At 36.3% G+C, this 17,232-nt stretch overlaps 1 protein-coding gene across 5 annotated transcripts in view; it reads left to right on the top strand.

Moving 5' to 3' along the window:
- Positions 1–17,232, top strand: part of PRR16 (proline rich 16) — a 272,562-nt gene that overhangs the window by 167,867 nt on the left and 87,463 nt on the right. For 3 of the 5 annotated variants that reach the window (XM_060008970.1, XM_060008969.1, XM_060008967.1), the window contains one exon: positions 4,178–8,306. In XM_060008970.1, coding sequence (XP_059864953.1) covers positions 4,229–4,933 — 705 coding nt within the window. In that variant the 5' untranslated portion in view covers positions 4,178–4,228 and the 3' untranslated portion in view covers positions 4,934–8,306. Of the gene's footprint in view, positions 1–4,177; positions 8,307–17,232 lie in introns of those variants that run through there. The other 2 variants (XR_009518972.1, XM_060008966.1) reach the window with 2 other exon arrangements.

Here is a 17,232-nt window from a genome sequence, read left to right as displayed (position 1 = left end):
GAGAGATGGAAGTGAGGGCAAGAAATGACTTTTCTCAGAGGTTCTACCTTTATCCAGTTTATTTACTCAGCATTTTATTATTGAATATCCACTGTGTACAATCACTGTACTCTCTGCCAGGAATACAAAGATGGAAATATGTGCTTACACGGTCTGAGGGAAACACACAGGTATAGACAATTCTGATATATAGAAGCAACTGTAATAATAAAATGGCAAAATCCAGTGAGAGCATAAGAAAAGGAGCTCCTAATGTTTTTATTTATTTATTTTTTAATTTTAGGTAAATCCGTTCATCCTAAATTTCACTCTAATGCCAACCCTGAAACCTTGAAGTATCTTTATTTTTATTCTTTGCAGTTTAACATTTACAGAAGTAGTATAAGCTGAATTTTGTATTCCCACAAATAACTTAGATCATTTAGTCAGTTAATTTCTTCCAAATCTGCTTCCTTTTTATGAAAATATTTAGGGATATTTTCCAATACGAAAACCTTAAGCTCATGTGATCCCTGAGCCACAATTATCAGTATTCCTAATTATTCCATAATCGAACCATAGCTTCCTTGTATGTGAGGCTAAGGAAAACCTCCTGGAATCACTGAACGCATTATCCTTTCTTTACATATCCCTTTGTTTCACTCCCATTGGCACATTCCTCCGTAGATCTGAGTAGCCACAATTACTTAGAAAGATGACTAAATTTCAAGTTTGAGATACACAGTTCTCCTTTGCTCCTGATGTTAGGTGTGGATGTTCTTAGACTTTTGATTGATGTCATGCTGTCCTCTTACCTCCAAATATGTGCAAACAATGTGTCCCTCTAGTCCTACTTTCTTTCATTTTGCTTTCCCCTTAATTCCATCATGCCTGTGGTCATAATTCCTTTAGTTGCAATATGATACTGTGAAATCGTTTCAGCAAAACATAGAAGTGTAATTTCAAGGAATACAGTGTATTCCTTGTATGGTTAATTTACTCATCTCTCACTTGGCTGCAATATCCTCTAACTCAACAAGCAAATAAACTGCAGCAGCTTTCAATGTGTTCTCCACATGGCAGCTGTTAAGAAATTCTCCTTTTATTTCTTTCTAACTTTATTTAAGTAATGATATTTATTTTATTTTCAAATTATAAAAGATTTTACACATGACATAAAATAAATACTGTATCAAATATAACCCGAACTTAACAAATGTTAACACTTTATCATAATTACTTTATATCAAGTTTTAAAAGAAATAAAATATTTCATCTATATAGCTGATGCCTTCTGACAGTCTTTCCCCTTCCTCCTTGCCTAAACTTAATGTCTATCATTTATTTTCATGTTGTATAAACTAAAACATCTGTGCTTCTACATATAAACAATACATACATATTGGATACATATAGAGATATATATTTTTAAACTTTTATGTTCAACTGAAGATTTTTGAGATTTATCCCTGTTGATAAATATAGCTGTAGTTACTTCATTTGAACTAGTTTGTATTTACATACATGACTTACTAATAGATATCTAGGTTGTTTCCAGTTTTTTGCTATGGCAAAACAAACAACACCAAAAAAAAAAAAACCTAAAAGAAACATCCTTGTGCTGTTTCAACCCTGTGCACATCTCTTAGAATTTCTCCAGAACAGTCTAGGCTTTGTGCCTAAAATACCTGTACGGTAGGGTAGGGTAAGCACCTTATACAATTTATAAGATATTGTCCAAAAATTTCCCAACACACTGAATTTACATTTGCACTGGCAATGTACAGAGTTCCCATTTACCCACCTCATCACCAACAAGTAGAACTATCAGGCTGGTTCGTTTTTCCTAAACTACTCAGAATGAAATACTTTCTCACTTTTCTTCAGTTTGCACTACGTTGATTACTAGTGAGATTGAGTAGATGATTTTTGGAAATTCGGAGCATCCCTTATGTGAATTACTTCTTTATAACTTTTATCCCATTGTTTGAGCGTGTGTGTGTGTGTGTGTGTGTGTGTGTGTGTGTACTTTCAATTTTGTTTCATTCATTTTTTTTTCACCTGTTTGTATTGATACAATACTATTTGATTAAAACAGATTTCAGGGTTTTTTGCTCAGTATTAGTATAGCTGCATCAGTTTTCATTTGGTTATTTGCCTGCTATATCTTATTTCTTTCACTCTGTATTCAATCCTTCTGTGTCCCTTCTTGAATAAATTATTTTAATCTATTTATACTTGTTATGATTATTAATATTATTATTTTTTAAGTTTGGTTTTTTAAACTATCATGTGGGTTTGTTTCTATTTAGTATGCTTTTTTGGTTGTTTTCTTATTTTCTGCCATTTTTAGATTTGCCAAAATTCCCTTACTCACTTTTTAATCCTTATTTCGAAAGTTGTAAGTTTGTCTATTACTTCAGTAGTTGCCGTACAATTTTTCCCATGCATTCTTAACTTAATGAAGCCTAAAGCTAACCAGTGTCAGATAGATATGATATGATTCCTTACACACACACACACACACACACAAATTCAGTGACCTTTACATGAAAAATTAGTATGTGCAAATGTCCTGGGACAGGAAGCTGACTGGCAATTATGAGGGTCTGAAAGAAGACTGGAGAGGTTTGAGAACAGAAAGGAAAAGGGAATCTTAATAGATTTGAATATGGAGGGTCACTTAGGAGTGCTGTCTTGTACTGGCTAAAAAGGGCCAATTGTTTTATTTTCAGAAATCCTGTGAGCCAATTGTGAAATAACTATTATTGAAAACAAAAGTATATAAACCTATATTAAGTGGATTACATTAAAAAGAAAGATTTTTTTCTCATTATTCCTAGTCATTCCTAATTATTTTACTACATTTTAATATTTATCTGTACTCCTGAGTTTATGTCTATTCTACTGGTATGGTGGAAATACTTTATAATGATGCACCCCTGCAGGTTTCTTCCCAATTTCACATTTAGTGATGTTGCCTTTACTCACTTGAAGTCAACCATGGCAGGAGTTTACACCATGGAAACTGGCAAACTCTTCAAATCAGGACTCACTCACACCTCTAAGAACCCGTTATTAAACACTTATCAGAACAACACTGAGTGAGACTGTACAGGACCTTAGAGACCATGTTAAGAATTGATATATATCACAGGAGAAATGAGCAGGCATTGAAAGGTTTTAAGCAAGGAATGACAAGAGCACAATTCTGTTTTTAGAAAGACCACTGAGATTACAGAAGTGAGAAGCAAGGCAGGGTGACTGGGTGGCTCCCATGGTAAGTAATAGTGCCTCAGGCTAGAATCAAAGAAAGGAAGATGGAGAGAAATGAATGGATTTAGGAGCTAAAACTGAAGACCTAGCTCTCATGGTATTAGTGTGAACCAATCACATAAGACACTCATGTAGAAGAAGTAAAATCTCTGAGTCCTCTCTGACTTCTTGTTGGTAATGATATTTTCATTTTGAGCCCAATTGTGCCACCATGTGTCAAAGAGCCAACTTCACAGTTGAACAAACTTAGGCCTGAATAAGAGAGGAGGGAAAAGTCTACGTATGGAAACGTGAGATGAGGGGACTCATTCCATTGAAAAATAAATTACTTTTAAAGTAATCCATAACTTTTCTTTCCTCCTGTAGGCATACTAGTACATGTATGGTAGCCATGAGAATAGCCTCTAAGATCTCTGACTGCAGGGAGTGTAAATGATAGAGGGTCAACTTCTGGGTTCTGAAATTGAGCATTTGCCCTGAGGCCATGCTTCCCACAAGTTGCCCCAGACAATGACTTAACAGGGCAGAGACACTACCTGTTATAAGAGGTGCCAGATTCAACCAGAAGTTAGAGAGGACTCAGAGATGTTACTTCCTCCACATGAGTGTCTTATGTGATTGATTGGTTCACACTAGTACCATGAGAGCTAGGTCTTCAGTTTTAGCTCCTAAATCCATTCATTTCTCTCCATCTTCCTTTCTTTGATCCTAGTCTGAGCCACTATTACTTACCATGGGAGCCACCCAGAGTCACCCTGCCTTGCCTAAATTTATTGAATGAAAACATTAAGAACAATGGAATACACCACTCAGTATTAGTCAAGGTTCCCATAACAGATTATAGCAAGACAGGAAGATATTGTTTGTAGTATACTTTGCTTCGGGTCGTTCTTCAACACAATTACCTTGTCCTTTCCACCAGGTGGTTGACCAGATTGATACCCTGACTTCTGACCTACAGCTGGAGGATGAGATGACCGACAGCTCCAAAACGGACACCCTGAATAGTAGCTCAAGTGGGACAACAGCCTCCAGCATAGAGAAGATCAAAGTGCAGGCCAACGCCCCCCTCATTAAACCCCCAGCCCACCCATCTGCTATCCTCACCGTCCTGAGAAAGCCAAACCCTCCCCCTCCCCCTCCACGGTTGACACCTGTGAAGTGTGAAGACCCGCAAAGAGTGGTGTCCACTGTCAATCCGGTAAAGACCAATGGCACGCTTCTGCGAAACAGAGGCTTCCCAGGGGCACCCAACAAAATTCCAAACGGAGACGTTTGCTGCAAACCCAGCAGTAACTTGGACAAGGCTCCAGTGCAGCCTCTGATGCACAGACCTGAAAAAGACAGGTGCCCCCAAGCAGGGCCTCGGGAGCGAGTTCGGTTTAATGAAAAAGTCCAGTACCATGGCTATTGTCCTGACTGTGACACCCGGCATCACATAAAAAATAGGGAGGTCCACTCACACAGCGAACCTGTCCACCCACCAGGAAAGCTTCCTCCCCATGGCCCTGCCCAGCCTCCTCCCCCTCACCTCCCTCCTTTTCCACTAGAAAATGGGGGGCTGGGAATAAGCCACAGTAACAGCTTCCCCCCACTCAGACCTGCACCTGTGCCTCCTCCCACTGCACCAAAACCACAGAAGACGATCTTGAGGAAATCAACCACTACAACAGTGTGATGTATGCCATTTAAAAAAACTTTTTTGTTTTTCTTAACTCTTATATTATAAACATAAAATAATACGTAATGAGCACTTTCTACTCAAGCAATAAAAAGCCCAAATATATTTATCCTGCATTCCGCAGAGTGGCATAAAAAATCACCGGGTAAGTATGCAGTATGTTGTTTATGTCCTGGCTATACATTGTTTAAAAGTTACATCATGAAACCACAGAATAACGGAATAGCTGAATATATTGTTTTTTCAATTGACCTGTGTCAAACTGTGACCTGTAGATTTCAAATATTTTGATTTACCATAAGAGATGGGATTAGATTCATTTTATTCATGCCTAACTCATCTATGCATTAAGAACATGCCGTACTCTGACCTAATGCTTTTTAATAAGAAATTTTAATACTGAAAGACTATTTTATTATTTTTTCTAAAGATGTTTGTCACTAGTTTTGCATTATTAAATGCTGAGGATAATACCAGAACATTTATTTTCTATACTATACAATTATGACTATATGTTCACCTATATATGTAATGAAAGATTTTGGTCTGTGGAAATATCATATGTCAATAAACAATGGTAAATAATGGCAAAACCAAATGTTCCTCAGAATTAAAATGAAGCAGTGGTTCATTTAGTTCCACGTTAGTTTACATCAAAATGGAGAGCAGCTCTGACAGAGTTTGGAGATCACAGTGAGTATATGTCAGAATTTTTCAAATTAAATATCATAATCCAGATTCTCAATAGAACTGTAAATATTTTCATATGATTTGCCTCCATTTTGGTACCTCAGGGATGACCTATTGCAGGCCAACCCCTTTAGGTCCTCCCCACTCTCAGCATGCCTCCAGGTCAATGCATAAACCAGCTCATTGAAGCTGTAGGATGACTTTGCTCCTGCATCAGCAAGCTCTCTGCCTTCCTGAGGGATTCCCCCATTTACAGGAGAATCCTAGAGGAAAATAAAGATGTTTATGGAACAGGATATTTTTAGCATTAGCCTTAAGCTGATCCTCCCTCAGAGCTGAAATATGCCAGGGTTTTTGTTATTCTATAGAAGGAAGAGAGGAAATCCTTTCCTCCTAACATCCAATAAATGTGCTTCTCTTTAGTCTAATTTGCCAACTAAAGTCACACTTACCCATGGACAAAAGTTCACTTCCTAACTACCATGATTTGGACTGATCCTATGATTTGCCCTGGAGTTAGAAATGAGTTTACTCCCTTAGATTCATGATGACAGGTAAATGCCTGAGCAAAATGTGGTCATTAAGTGGCAGGAGTAGAAGGAGTCATCTTTGGTGGAGATTTGATTATTATGCAACTTAAAAAAGAATACTGTAATACTTTTGAATATTTGGCTTTTGATCGTAAAACTTGAACTTTTGCTACTACAGGAAAGTAGTCTTCAATCATATTTCTTTGTTGCCTTTTTCATGTTATAGCATCATAATTTGGAGTACTGTTTTTGAACAGCTTCCTATTTAAAATGCTAATATATTTTAGGCATAATTCCCTAAAGAAAATAGGTTTATTTTTTAAAGGAACAATCAAATGAGTAAAAATAGTGACGTCACGTTGAAAATGTACTCAACATGATTTTTGTTCTGTGTGTGTTGGACATGAAGATAATGCAAGCAGAATAAATCCAACTTTTCAGAAAGTTACAAAAGGCAAGACTAATAATCAAAGGCCAGAATCTAAAGTTTATTAACTATATGATCAGTATGTTTGATAGATGTGAGCCAGGTAAATAAATAATTGACATTGAATACCAAAATAACACATATATTCTTAACATTGTAATATGTTCATTTAGTCTTGATATAAATAAACCCAGGATTTTATCACCTTTCTAGATTTAAATATTTACATCCTTTCAAATATCCATCCAGTGTGAGGCCTTTTGATATTATAAAGTCTTTGAAGACATGAAGTTTTTTCCCTTCAGCCCATCTTTCTTTCACAGCCAATTACTGTGACCTAATAATTACATTATAGTGTGAGACTTTGACCTTGTTGATGTCTGGGAACCAACCTGGACCTCAAAGTAGAGCTTACTAACAGCCACATATCATCCACTGAGCAGATAACTCATTTGCAATAAAGCAAGTTGAATAAGTTGGATGATTTAAGCTGGTTGATTAAGGATATTTGAGCCAGATGCCTACACACAACCTCTGAGGTTCAAATCCATTTCTCTTCCTCAAATTATAGATGGAGTTACCCCATGAAAGACCATCTTTTTATGTTTGATTAGTGACATATGCCAAAACCACAACACCTGTTTTTATTTAACACATTCATAAGTAACTGTTGGCCTATAAAGCTGAGTTAAATCTCAACATAAAGAAGTTATAGTTATTGACCTTCTTCTCTTATTACAGTTTATTTATTACATAGTCAACATTAAATGTTAGATTACAGCAGTGTTGGGACATTCCTTTTAGTTTATTTGCTCCATATGTTCCTTTTTTTTTTTTTTTTTTTTTTTTACTAATGTATAGAATATATTGGGCCAATAGGTTTTTTTGCCCGATAATTCTGCAACATTCATTGGTAGTCATGTCTCTAAATATATATAAACTTGTAAAACATGGAAACCAGTTAACATAGAGTGTCATAATATTTGCCTGGAAACTTGTAATTAAAGTGTCATAAGTGGCAGTGCGGTTTTTGTAATCAGCCAACATTGCTTTCAAAATTTAAATTCTGAAATGCAAGCTCTGCACATCATGCATTAAATCATCATAAAACATGGTCTATATTTTCTCTTCATGAAGATACCAAAGCAGAAATGCTTTTTTCAAATCTTTAAGGGCAGGTTCTTTTTTCACAACATGGCTTTAACTCTTTTATTCACACATAGAGTAGTGTACCAAAAAGCTGGCCTCAATACTCCTTTGAAGGTGATGTTTCTACAAAATGTAAAATGGTAGTACTGCTATGAAAACATCTATTCCTAGTGAAAGGGAGAATATAGTTCAAAAAACTGTATCCATTAATTAAATTGAAATAAGAAAAATTTTCTCTTGTTATTTTATTTTTTTATTGTTTTTAATTTTTATTATTTTTTTAAATATCTTTATTGAAGTATAATTGCTTTACAATGGTGTGTTAGTTTCTGCTTTATAACAAAGTGAATCAGTTATACGTAGACATATGTTCCCATATCTCTTCCCTCTTGCGTCTCCCTCCCTCCCACCCTCCCTATCCCACCCCTCTAGGTGGTCACAAAGCACCGAGCTGATCTCCCTGTGCTATGTGGCTGCTTCCCACTAGCTATCTATTTTATGTTTGGTCAGTGTATATATGTTTGGTAGGTCTCACTTTGTCCCAGCTTACCCTTCCCCCTCCCCATATCCTCAAGTCCATTCTCTAGTAGGTCTGTGTCTTTATTCCTGTCTTGCCCCTAGGTTCTTCATGACGTTTTTTTTTAGTTTCCATATATATGTGTTAGCATACGGTATTTGTTTTTCTCTTTCTGACTTACTTCACTCTGTATGACAGACTCTAGGTCCATTCACCTCACTACAAATAACTCAGCTTCATTTCTTTTTATGGCTGAGTAATATTCCATTTTATATACGTGCCACATCTTCTTTATCCATTCATCTGTTGATGAACACTTAGGTTGCTTCCCATTTTTGTGATGGGAGGTTATTGTATCTCCACTGATGAAAGGCAAAAAGAAAATAAAATTGACCAGAGTTCTCTTCCATCTCTCAGTGGTTTTAGGAGTCATAAAGGGAAATAAAACTGATATATTTTTTAGGCCATGCTGAAGCTAAATATAAAATATCTGCTCAAAAATACAGGGCGTGCGAGAAGAGACATTCCCCACTCTTCAATTTGATAATATATTCATACCTCTTCTCATTAGTTTAATAGTAGTCTATGAAAAAAATGTCTGCTATTAACTGAAGTGATTTAATTAACCTAAAAATTCTTGTTTGAATTATGCCCACATCTAACTATTTAATGAATAAAGGAATAAGGCACTGTATTATATGGCTTTCTTTGGGCAGATCAGTAGTTCCTTTTAACATGACCAAGAACAGCAGCTACACAGTCTCTGAAACTATGCAAGGCCTTTTATCTACAGGTTCTAATTATAGCTCTTTTTGGATGTTCTGTGAAGAAAAGGCTGAGTAGTTCCACATGTAATTGCACTGGGAATGGTGTAATCAAGTCATGAATCACTGCCTTGACTGAATTTTTTCCCATGGGATATATGCAATAATGCAATGTTTTTGTGATTGTCCTGATTCAGTTTTTTCTGCAGTTTCTCTGTTGGTAGCACATTTTGCTGTAATGTACACTCAAATTTGTAGCAAAATATTGCATTGTTGTGCATTGGTACATACAGATGATTTCTAAGTGAGGAAATGATTTATGAACAATAAAATTCTGTATCACATATTTAAGTGCACAGAATCTGACAATTACTAGATAGCAAAATCACATGACATTTTCTAGGAACTGTGACACTGTATTCAGATTTTTAGACTAAACATTTTTGAATTTTAGAGTTGTGTAAATTGCCTGATTCTGAAATAATGACAGATGTGAGACTACCGTTAGGGCAGGCAGCAGTGTTGAACATAAAACTGCATTAGCCGTATTTTAGTGGAACATCAGTTATGTAGGGTGTCATTTCATTGAAAGCACTTGGATTTATCCATCTGGTCTTTTTCGAAAAACCTGAAGAAGGTCTGCAAATAACCCTCTCTTTAAAATGTAGTTAAATCAACAATGGATATAGAATTATGTGAAGGTCAAGCGAAAATACGTAGGAAATATTGCTTATGATTTATGACTTCTAGACTGATCAACGATAGGTAAACTAATATGTTAACTGCTTTCTGAAATTTTACATACATTATTTTTTTCTAAGTCTCATATGAATGTATAAAATAGATATTATTATCCTTATTTACAAGTGAAGAAATCCAGGACCTCAGTTTCAGTGTTTTGCCAAAACTGACCCCTTAGTAAGTGGCTGGCATTTTAGTGCCAGCAGGACTTCCCATACTTTTTTTCCCCACAGCATCACCATTTAATTGTGTTCTTCATAGCTCTGAACTTTGCAATTTTTTCCCCTTTGTTCTGAGGAGTTATTTTGACACTCAGAAGGGGTTACCTAATGTTATTTTGACATTCTCAATATGTTTGATCTTTGCAGAATGTGAGAGGGATTTCAGGCAATTTCACTACCATAAGAAATGAATGAGCTATTGAATAATGCAAGCCTCATTTTGTCATGTATTATACCAGAGGCTTTACCTTTCCGGTAAAACCTTTTCTCTTAAGTTCAAAGGCTGTCTATTATTTTGGATTTTTTTCCCTGAGAAGTTCTGATTCCACAGTATTAATGCCACTTGAAACTAACTGTGTCATTTGTATTACTGGTATTTCATTTGTGAGTTTCATGTGTCTAAGGTTGACCCCTACAGCTAAAAATAGCAATAGATCCACTCTGTGGAACCACCAAAGAACCAGTGCATTAGAGCTCTAATAAAAGCATTTCCATCCTTTTGTTATTAGACTATAGATATGATTTTTCCACTATTTGATAATGTAGTTGTCAATTCTCCTCACCACCAAAGGGAATTTGGACCAGCTAAATAAAACAATGTGTGCCCTTGGGTAGGTTAGAGTTGATGTTGACAATATATTATATCTAACACTTATTAAGGGCTTGCATTGTGTCCTTCTTCTATGTGTTTTGTATGTGTTATTTTTCCCTCATAACATTTTTCCCTCCTAACAACACAATGTCTTAGACCCTATTATTATCCATATCTTACAAATGAGGAAACTATCTCACTGCTGTTCAAGGTCATAGAGCCAGGAAGTGGTCAAGCCAGGATTTTAAGGCAGGCAGTCAGCCTCCACAGCCCACGTTCTCCACCACCTTTCAGAACTGCCCAAAGCACGGCCCCTGCATTGTGCACAGGTCATCTGTAGAGCTTACAGTCATTTCACTGAAACTTGCTTGAAAGTTGTTGGAAGATATAAGAACATAAGTCAAGATAGACTAGTTCATAAGACTAGTTCATGCTGTGGTAGCAAACAACTCTAGTATCTCAGAGGCATCCGAGTTATTTCTCATTCATTCAAAGTTCACCCTGAGTCCAGGAGATTCTCTAGGGCAGGTGTACCTCAGGCAGTCATTCATCGATCCAGGCTGTGTTGAATGTGTGGCTCCACCACCTGGTCATGCATCCTCTTCCAAAACCACCACAATAGAAGAAGGGAGACTGGAGAATCTTAGCTGTGCTTTTTCCTCAGTCCTTGTTCGTGTCATTGGCCAACACTAGTGATGTGGCCCTTCTTGTTGTCCCCATGTGCTCAAGAAAGGGAAGGAGATCCACATATAGGTGAGGACCGATCATGCCAACCATGGTTTCCAAAGGAGTAATTTTTTGGCATGTGTATAATTTGAATATATTATAGACCTCATTTTCTTTCCTTTTCATATTATTTGATGTTTGTTTAATCTAACCATAAATTGTGATGCCATCTTAGTTTAAACAAAGATGGAGAGATAAGAAGTGAAACTAACAACAGCCTTGCTTAAAACTTTATTGGAGGGAATTGACAGCATTTACGAAGATGAGGGATGAATTTTATCACAGTCATTAGCTACCATATTTGAATTCTGTCTGAGATTACTCGCCAACCTACATTTTTTAGTTAAGCATTTGAGAATTGCATACTAAATTTTCTTTAGTTAAATTTTTGAATAAAGACTTTTTCAGTAAATTAAGCTATTATATAAATAATTATTCCCATAAGGATAGATAAACCTTATTTGATACTTATTTATCCCAAATAATCAAAATATATGAAACTCTACTACAGAAATTTGTCATTGATAATGTAAATTATAACATGTGTTTATAATATTAATTATAGGGCAGTATATTAGGATAAAAGTGTAAGTTTGAAACCAGAAGGCCTGGATTTGAGTTTCAGTTTTCCCATCTCCCATGTGTTCTTGGTCAAGTTGCTTAACCAGGTCTGAGGCTTGCTTTCAAATGACGATAATGGTGCCACTCTTTTCTACCTAATAGAGTTCTTGAGTCATTAATTTCATCCCTGTGTGTATTCTGGGCTCACCCAATCCTCCTTTACAAAGTAAGGGGCGAGAAGATTAAGACCAGCAGAAGGATGCTGCAATTTCACAAACCCCAAGTGAATGTCTACAGCATCAGGATCATAAGCTTCCGCTCTTCTTCGGCAGCAGTGCTGAAAGGTAAAATGGATGAGGCAACGCCAATAGGCAGTTTTAGGATTCAAGAAGTCTGTAACCTTCAGCACAATTGAATAGGCAAAATCACCAAATCATTCCACCTTATTCTTTGCATAGGTCAGAAACACCTCCCAAACTCTTCCTCTAGGTTGGAACTAAGTAAATTATGTATGGCAGCATAGCTAATTACTATTTACTCTATGTCTTGTTTTAAATTCCATTATGTTATTTGTATGGGATGAAAGCTCTGCTGACACAGAATGAGTTACACACAAAGTTCAGTCATAGCTTCTGCTTTATTTGCTCAAACTCCCACTATTTTTCAGCTCATGTCTCTCTTCTGGACACAAAAATATAAGTGATGTGCATTTCCCCTGCCTTATTTTGTCTAAACCTTCATGAGGCACTCACTCCCCAAACTGCCTGGTTTCGCACATTTTATTTCTCCTAGAGTAACATTAACATTGATACACTAGCCATACCCCAATAGCACCCAATTTCCTAACATTTTTTTCTCTGTGTTTCTCCTCTAAAGGATACCACCTTCCAAAATGTTGTTATAAGGCCCTAATGATTTAATGAACGTGAAAATACTTTGCTGACAGTAAAACCTCACACAAATGCAGGCACTGTTATCAATTTATAGTACTTCTTACCAAATTACCATGTTCCTTTTTAATCTGGTGGGTTGATTTGTCTTTGCCTAGGTTGATGCTAATGATATTTTATTCATCTCATTTATAAAGTAATTATTTTACATCAATTTTTATAGTTACTATTATCAAGTAAGCCTAATGATTTTCTTAGAACCTTGTCAGTTCACATGTAGAACTCTCATTGTTGATTTATTAGATTTTGTGAATTAGTAAGCCAGAAAATGAACATGGTAGATATTCAAGGTGACTACAACAGAGAACACAGTTTATTAAACTGTTTTGACAAGTATAGCTTAATTTTAATTATTTATAGTAATATGTAATAACACATGAGTAAATTCATGTAGAATATAATTTGTCAAACTAAAGTCTAATACCACTGAGCTTTTATAACTCCTAAAAATGGTCAAATAAGAGATTAAATCATCATTTGTTTGAAAGAGGAATGTCTGTGTTTGTGATTAAAAATATAATTTGTCAGTGATATTAGCAAAATTTGACAAAGCGTTAACTCTTATTTTGCTTTAAACAGTCTATGATATACCTGAGGACATGTTTCAGTGAGGTACCTTCCAAAAGGACCAAGAACTAAAAGTTCTTTGATCACAGTGATTTATGGCTTAAGTATAAGTAAATAAATATCGCTAATAGTCCAAAATTATCATCTGAAACTATTACTTTCTAACAATTCAAACTGCTCTTTAGGACAAAAATGGAATATTTGGATTTATTTTACCTATTTTTTCCAAAACTTCATAGTTGTATCAAGTAATGACTGCATTTTGCTTGATATTTGAAGTACACTACTGATGTTCTGGGGTTTTTTTAATAGATTTTTTTTTTCTGAGTGGATTTATTATCAGTATTACAGAAAATATTAAAAAGAGCTCCTCTATACGACTTCCCAATAGACCTTCTGATCATCAAAGCTCCCATTTTCAACCGGATTTAACTTCTGCTTCTCCCTTGTTCCTTTTATTTTATTTTTTTTAAATGTTGAGCCTTCTTTTAATTAATTTATTTTTATTTTTGGCTGTGTTGGGTCTTTGTTTCTGTGCAAGGGCTTTCTCTATTTGTGGCAAGCGGGGGCCACTCTTCATCGCGGTGCGCGGGCCTCTCACTGTCGTGGCCTCTCTTGTTGAGAAGCACAGGCTTCAGAGGTGCAGGCTCAGTAGTTGTGGCTCACGGGCCTAGTTGCTCCGCGGCATGTGGGATCTTCCCAGACCAGGGCTCGAACCCGTGTCCCCTGCATTAGCAGGCAGGTTCTCAACCACTGCGCCACCAGGGAAGCCCTCCTTTGTTCCTTTTATCCAAGTAATTTGAATTTTTTGCCACGTCTTGTGTGTGTGTGTGTGTGTGTGTGTGTGTGTGTGTGTGTGGTAATGCCATTCCCACTCCCACTCTCCTCAGAGAGGCTTTTATCCCTTACATCCTGACATTACATTGCCTCCTGCTTGTCACTCATACTCTTGCCTCAGCTGCTAGTCCATTCTGCAGATATCCAACAGAGAAATTTTCCTTTCATCATTTCATCTCAATCCAGAAAATTTTGAAGCCTCAGGATCATCTACTATTTAAAATTCTTAACTGTGGGCTTGGCAGTTCTAGCAAAAACCTTTCCAAGGCTGCTTTTACGAGTGCCCAATCTAGGAAGCTCAACACTGAGAAGGCTGCTTCGGCCAAGTAGTCAAAATGACTAACCTCCCGGCAGTCCTTACTCAGTTCCTGTTGCTGCACCATCTCCTGGCCCCAGCCTGAAATAATTTCTCCTGTTTCAAGAGGGGAGCTTTTGTAAATCTTGTGCTGTAGACTTCCACTATTTATTTGAATCCTTTCATAACAAATAAAATAAATTTATAAAAAAACTGGTAAAATGGGTACAACACAGGTAAAAATTCAAAAGTATAAAACTTAAAAATGCCTTTGGAAAAAATAGCCAACTGTTAATTAAACAAATATGAAGTTAAATGTATATCACCTCTCAAATTAACAATATGGTGGAAAGGCAATTATTTACCATTTACTCTCACTGGCAAAAAAACCCCATAGGATATTAGGGTAGAAGAAACTCAATATGGTTAAATCCAGTCCCTTCACTTAATACGTTATAAAATTGACCTCTTAGTAGGACAAATAAACTCATGCAAATTCATGAACAGAAATGGAAGTTTCCTCACTTGATATGAAATTTATTCCTGGGAACTTAAAACAAGCAGTACCCAGTAGAAGACAGATTGCTGCATATTGGTGTGTGAGAAATGGAATCTTGGCAGAGAAGAAGAAATAAGTAAGAAAATTTGAGCTAGTAATGTAAAGTGTTATCACATATGCAGAAAGTGCTAGGCAAAGAGAAGGAAGGGAAGCAAAAAGAAAATTGAAATAAGGTAAGCAATTAAAATCTTGTACCTAAAAAGTGAGCTGAATACAATGGAATAAAATGAAGGCTATGCACTTAAATTAATACGTGAAAGTTTAGTTGTATTTTTTACTGCTTAGACTAAGGTTATATAGTATGCCACTATTTTATTTTACTTTTTTTTTTTTTTAATTTGAAGATACACTCTGACAACAATGTGGGAGAAAGCCCTTTATCCTCCCAGGGATGTAGCCAGCTGATAAGAGTGATTAGTGAGAGTCAGGTGTGTCCTATAAATGTACTCATGAGAATGAGGCTTTTAGTTAGGTTTATATTCAGTCTTTCAACTGTATTCCTTCAGGATCCATTTTATCCTCAGCTTTATCCAGATCACTACGATGATGTAGTTGGGGACAACTGAGTACTCTCAGCTGACAAGGACCACAGTGCCACATTCAAAGATAAAAGAGGTAAATATGATTTGCAACTGGAGTCTTATAGATGGCATTAGATTCTCCTTAAGCCATCCTAAACCTGGCTCCAGTTACTGGAATAAATATACAAGTTGTATGAGTTTTCTTCCCAGTGAGAAGATTCTAATTATTTTCCCGTGGTTCTGTTCAGCACTTGCATCAAATTTATTTCCTAAGCCTAGAGAACTGAAGCCCCATGTTGTTTTGTTTTCCGTAGAGCGCCTATCCTGTGAACTGAGTCCGGAGCATACTATTGTGCTTGATAAAATCACTTTGATAAAGATCAGCAGCGCTCTCAATATATATTTGTTGATGGAATTCATAGAATGAACAATCAGTTGTGAAGTGTTTTATTGATTACCATTTTCTATAGCTTTTGCCATGGCTCTTATTTAATGTATTGTTCCTTGCAATGTTTGGGGAGATTGGAATGAAATTTGAAAAGGCTATTTTTATATCTTTGGTTCAGTGTGTTTGAGTTTCCTTACTGATAGTTAAAAAGTGTGACATTTACTTAGCTTAAAGCTATAAAGGTTAGCTCTCATAAACTTCCTAATCCATGAAATGAGGGAAGCTATTCTGGATTTCTTGTAACCTGTGGGCTGATATAAATAGTAGCTGATACACAGTAGTCCTTTAAACAACAGAGGAATGGAACTGCATCTGGCAGTATGTACTATCTTAAGGTATCTAGGTAATTTTCCATATTGAATTAGATACTAAGGATGCATCTGGGCTTATATAAGCAAACAGAATTGTGGGAGGTTTTTTTTTTCAGTGTCAAAATTCAAACACAGAAGCTAATATAAGAACACAGGTACTTACACTCCTTTCTGAACTTCCTAGGAAAACAGCTTCTTTATAAAAGGTGGGAGAGGAAACAAACACCAGTGAAGGTGGTAGAGAAGGATAAAAGATGCCTGTAGATTCTGAGCGGACAGTGCTGTGAAAAACAGAGTTTCCATCTGATCTTGCATCTTGGAAATGAGCCGGGATGGGGACAGGGTTTCCACGAGTGGGAAACTGACTCCATTGGCTTGAGGCTCTCTTTAATCTCCTTTCCTGGCCTACGGATGTGTTGCAAATCCGAAAGAATGCAGCGTTCCTATAAAAGAGTAGTGCTAATTGTACCAAAGGAAAACTGATGTTTTCCAGATGGAGAGATGAGAAATCTGAGAATATATGTTCTAAAAATTCTTAGAACTGGATGGTATAGAAACTAGAGCACCACTGTGCTGAGGAATATTTCAGATCTTGTGAGTCTATTCCTTTGCTTTCCAGATATACCAACGTGGCTCTCAGTGCTGGCTAAACATCAGAATCACCTGGGAAGATTTACACCCTGAGCCCTATCCTGAGCCAATTAAATCAGAGTCTCTTCATGCTCGGCCCAAACATTAGATTGTTTTAAAATTACCCAGGTGATTCTAGGATATCAGCATGTTAACCACTAAATAATAATATACAGAGAATGAGACATCTGATATTAATTATTTCATCCTAATTGCAGCAGCATGAAATGAGTATTAATGGAGTCTGTTTACATTTTCCT

This window comes from Delphinus delphis, chromosome 3 (genome assembly GCF_949987515.2).
Source record: "Delphinus delphis chromosome 3, mDelDel1.2, whole genome shotgun sequence".
Classification (NCBI taxonomy): Eukaryota; Metazoa; Chordata; class Mammalia; order Artiodactyla; family Delphinidae; genus Delphinus; species Delphinus delphis.
This window is presented reverse-complemented; position numbering and strand designations above follow the sequence as displayed.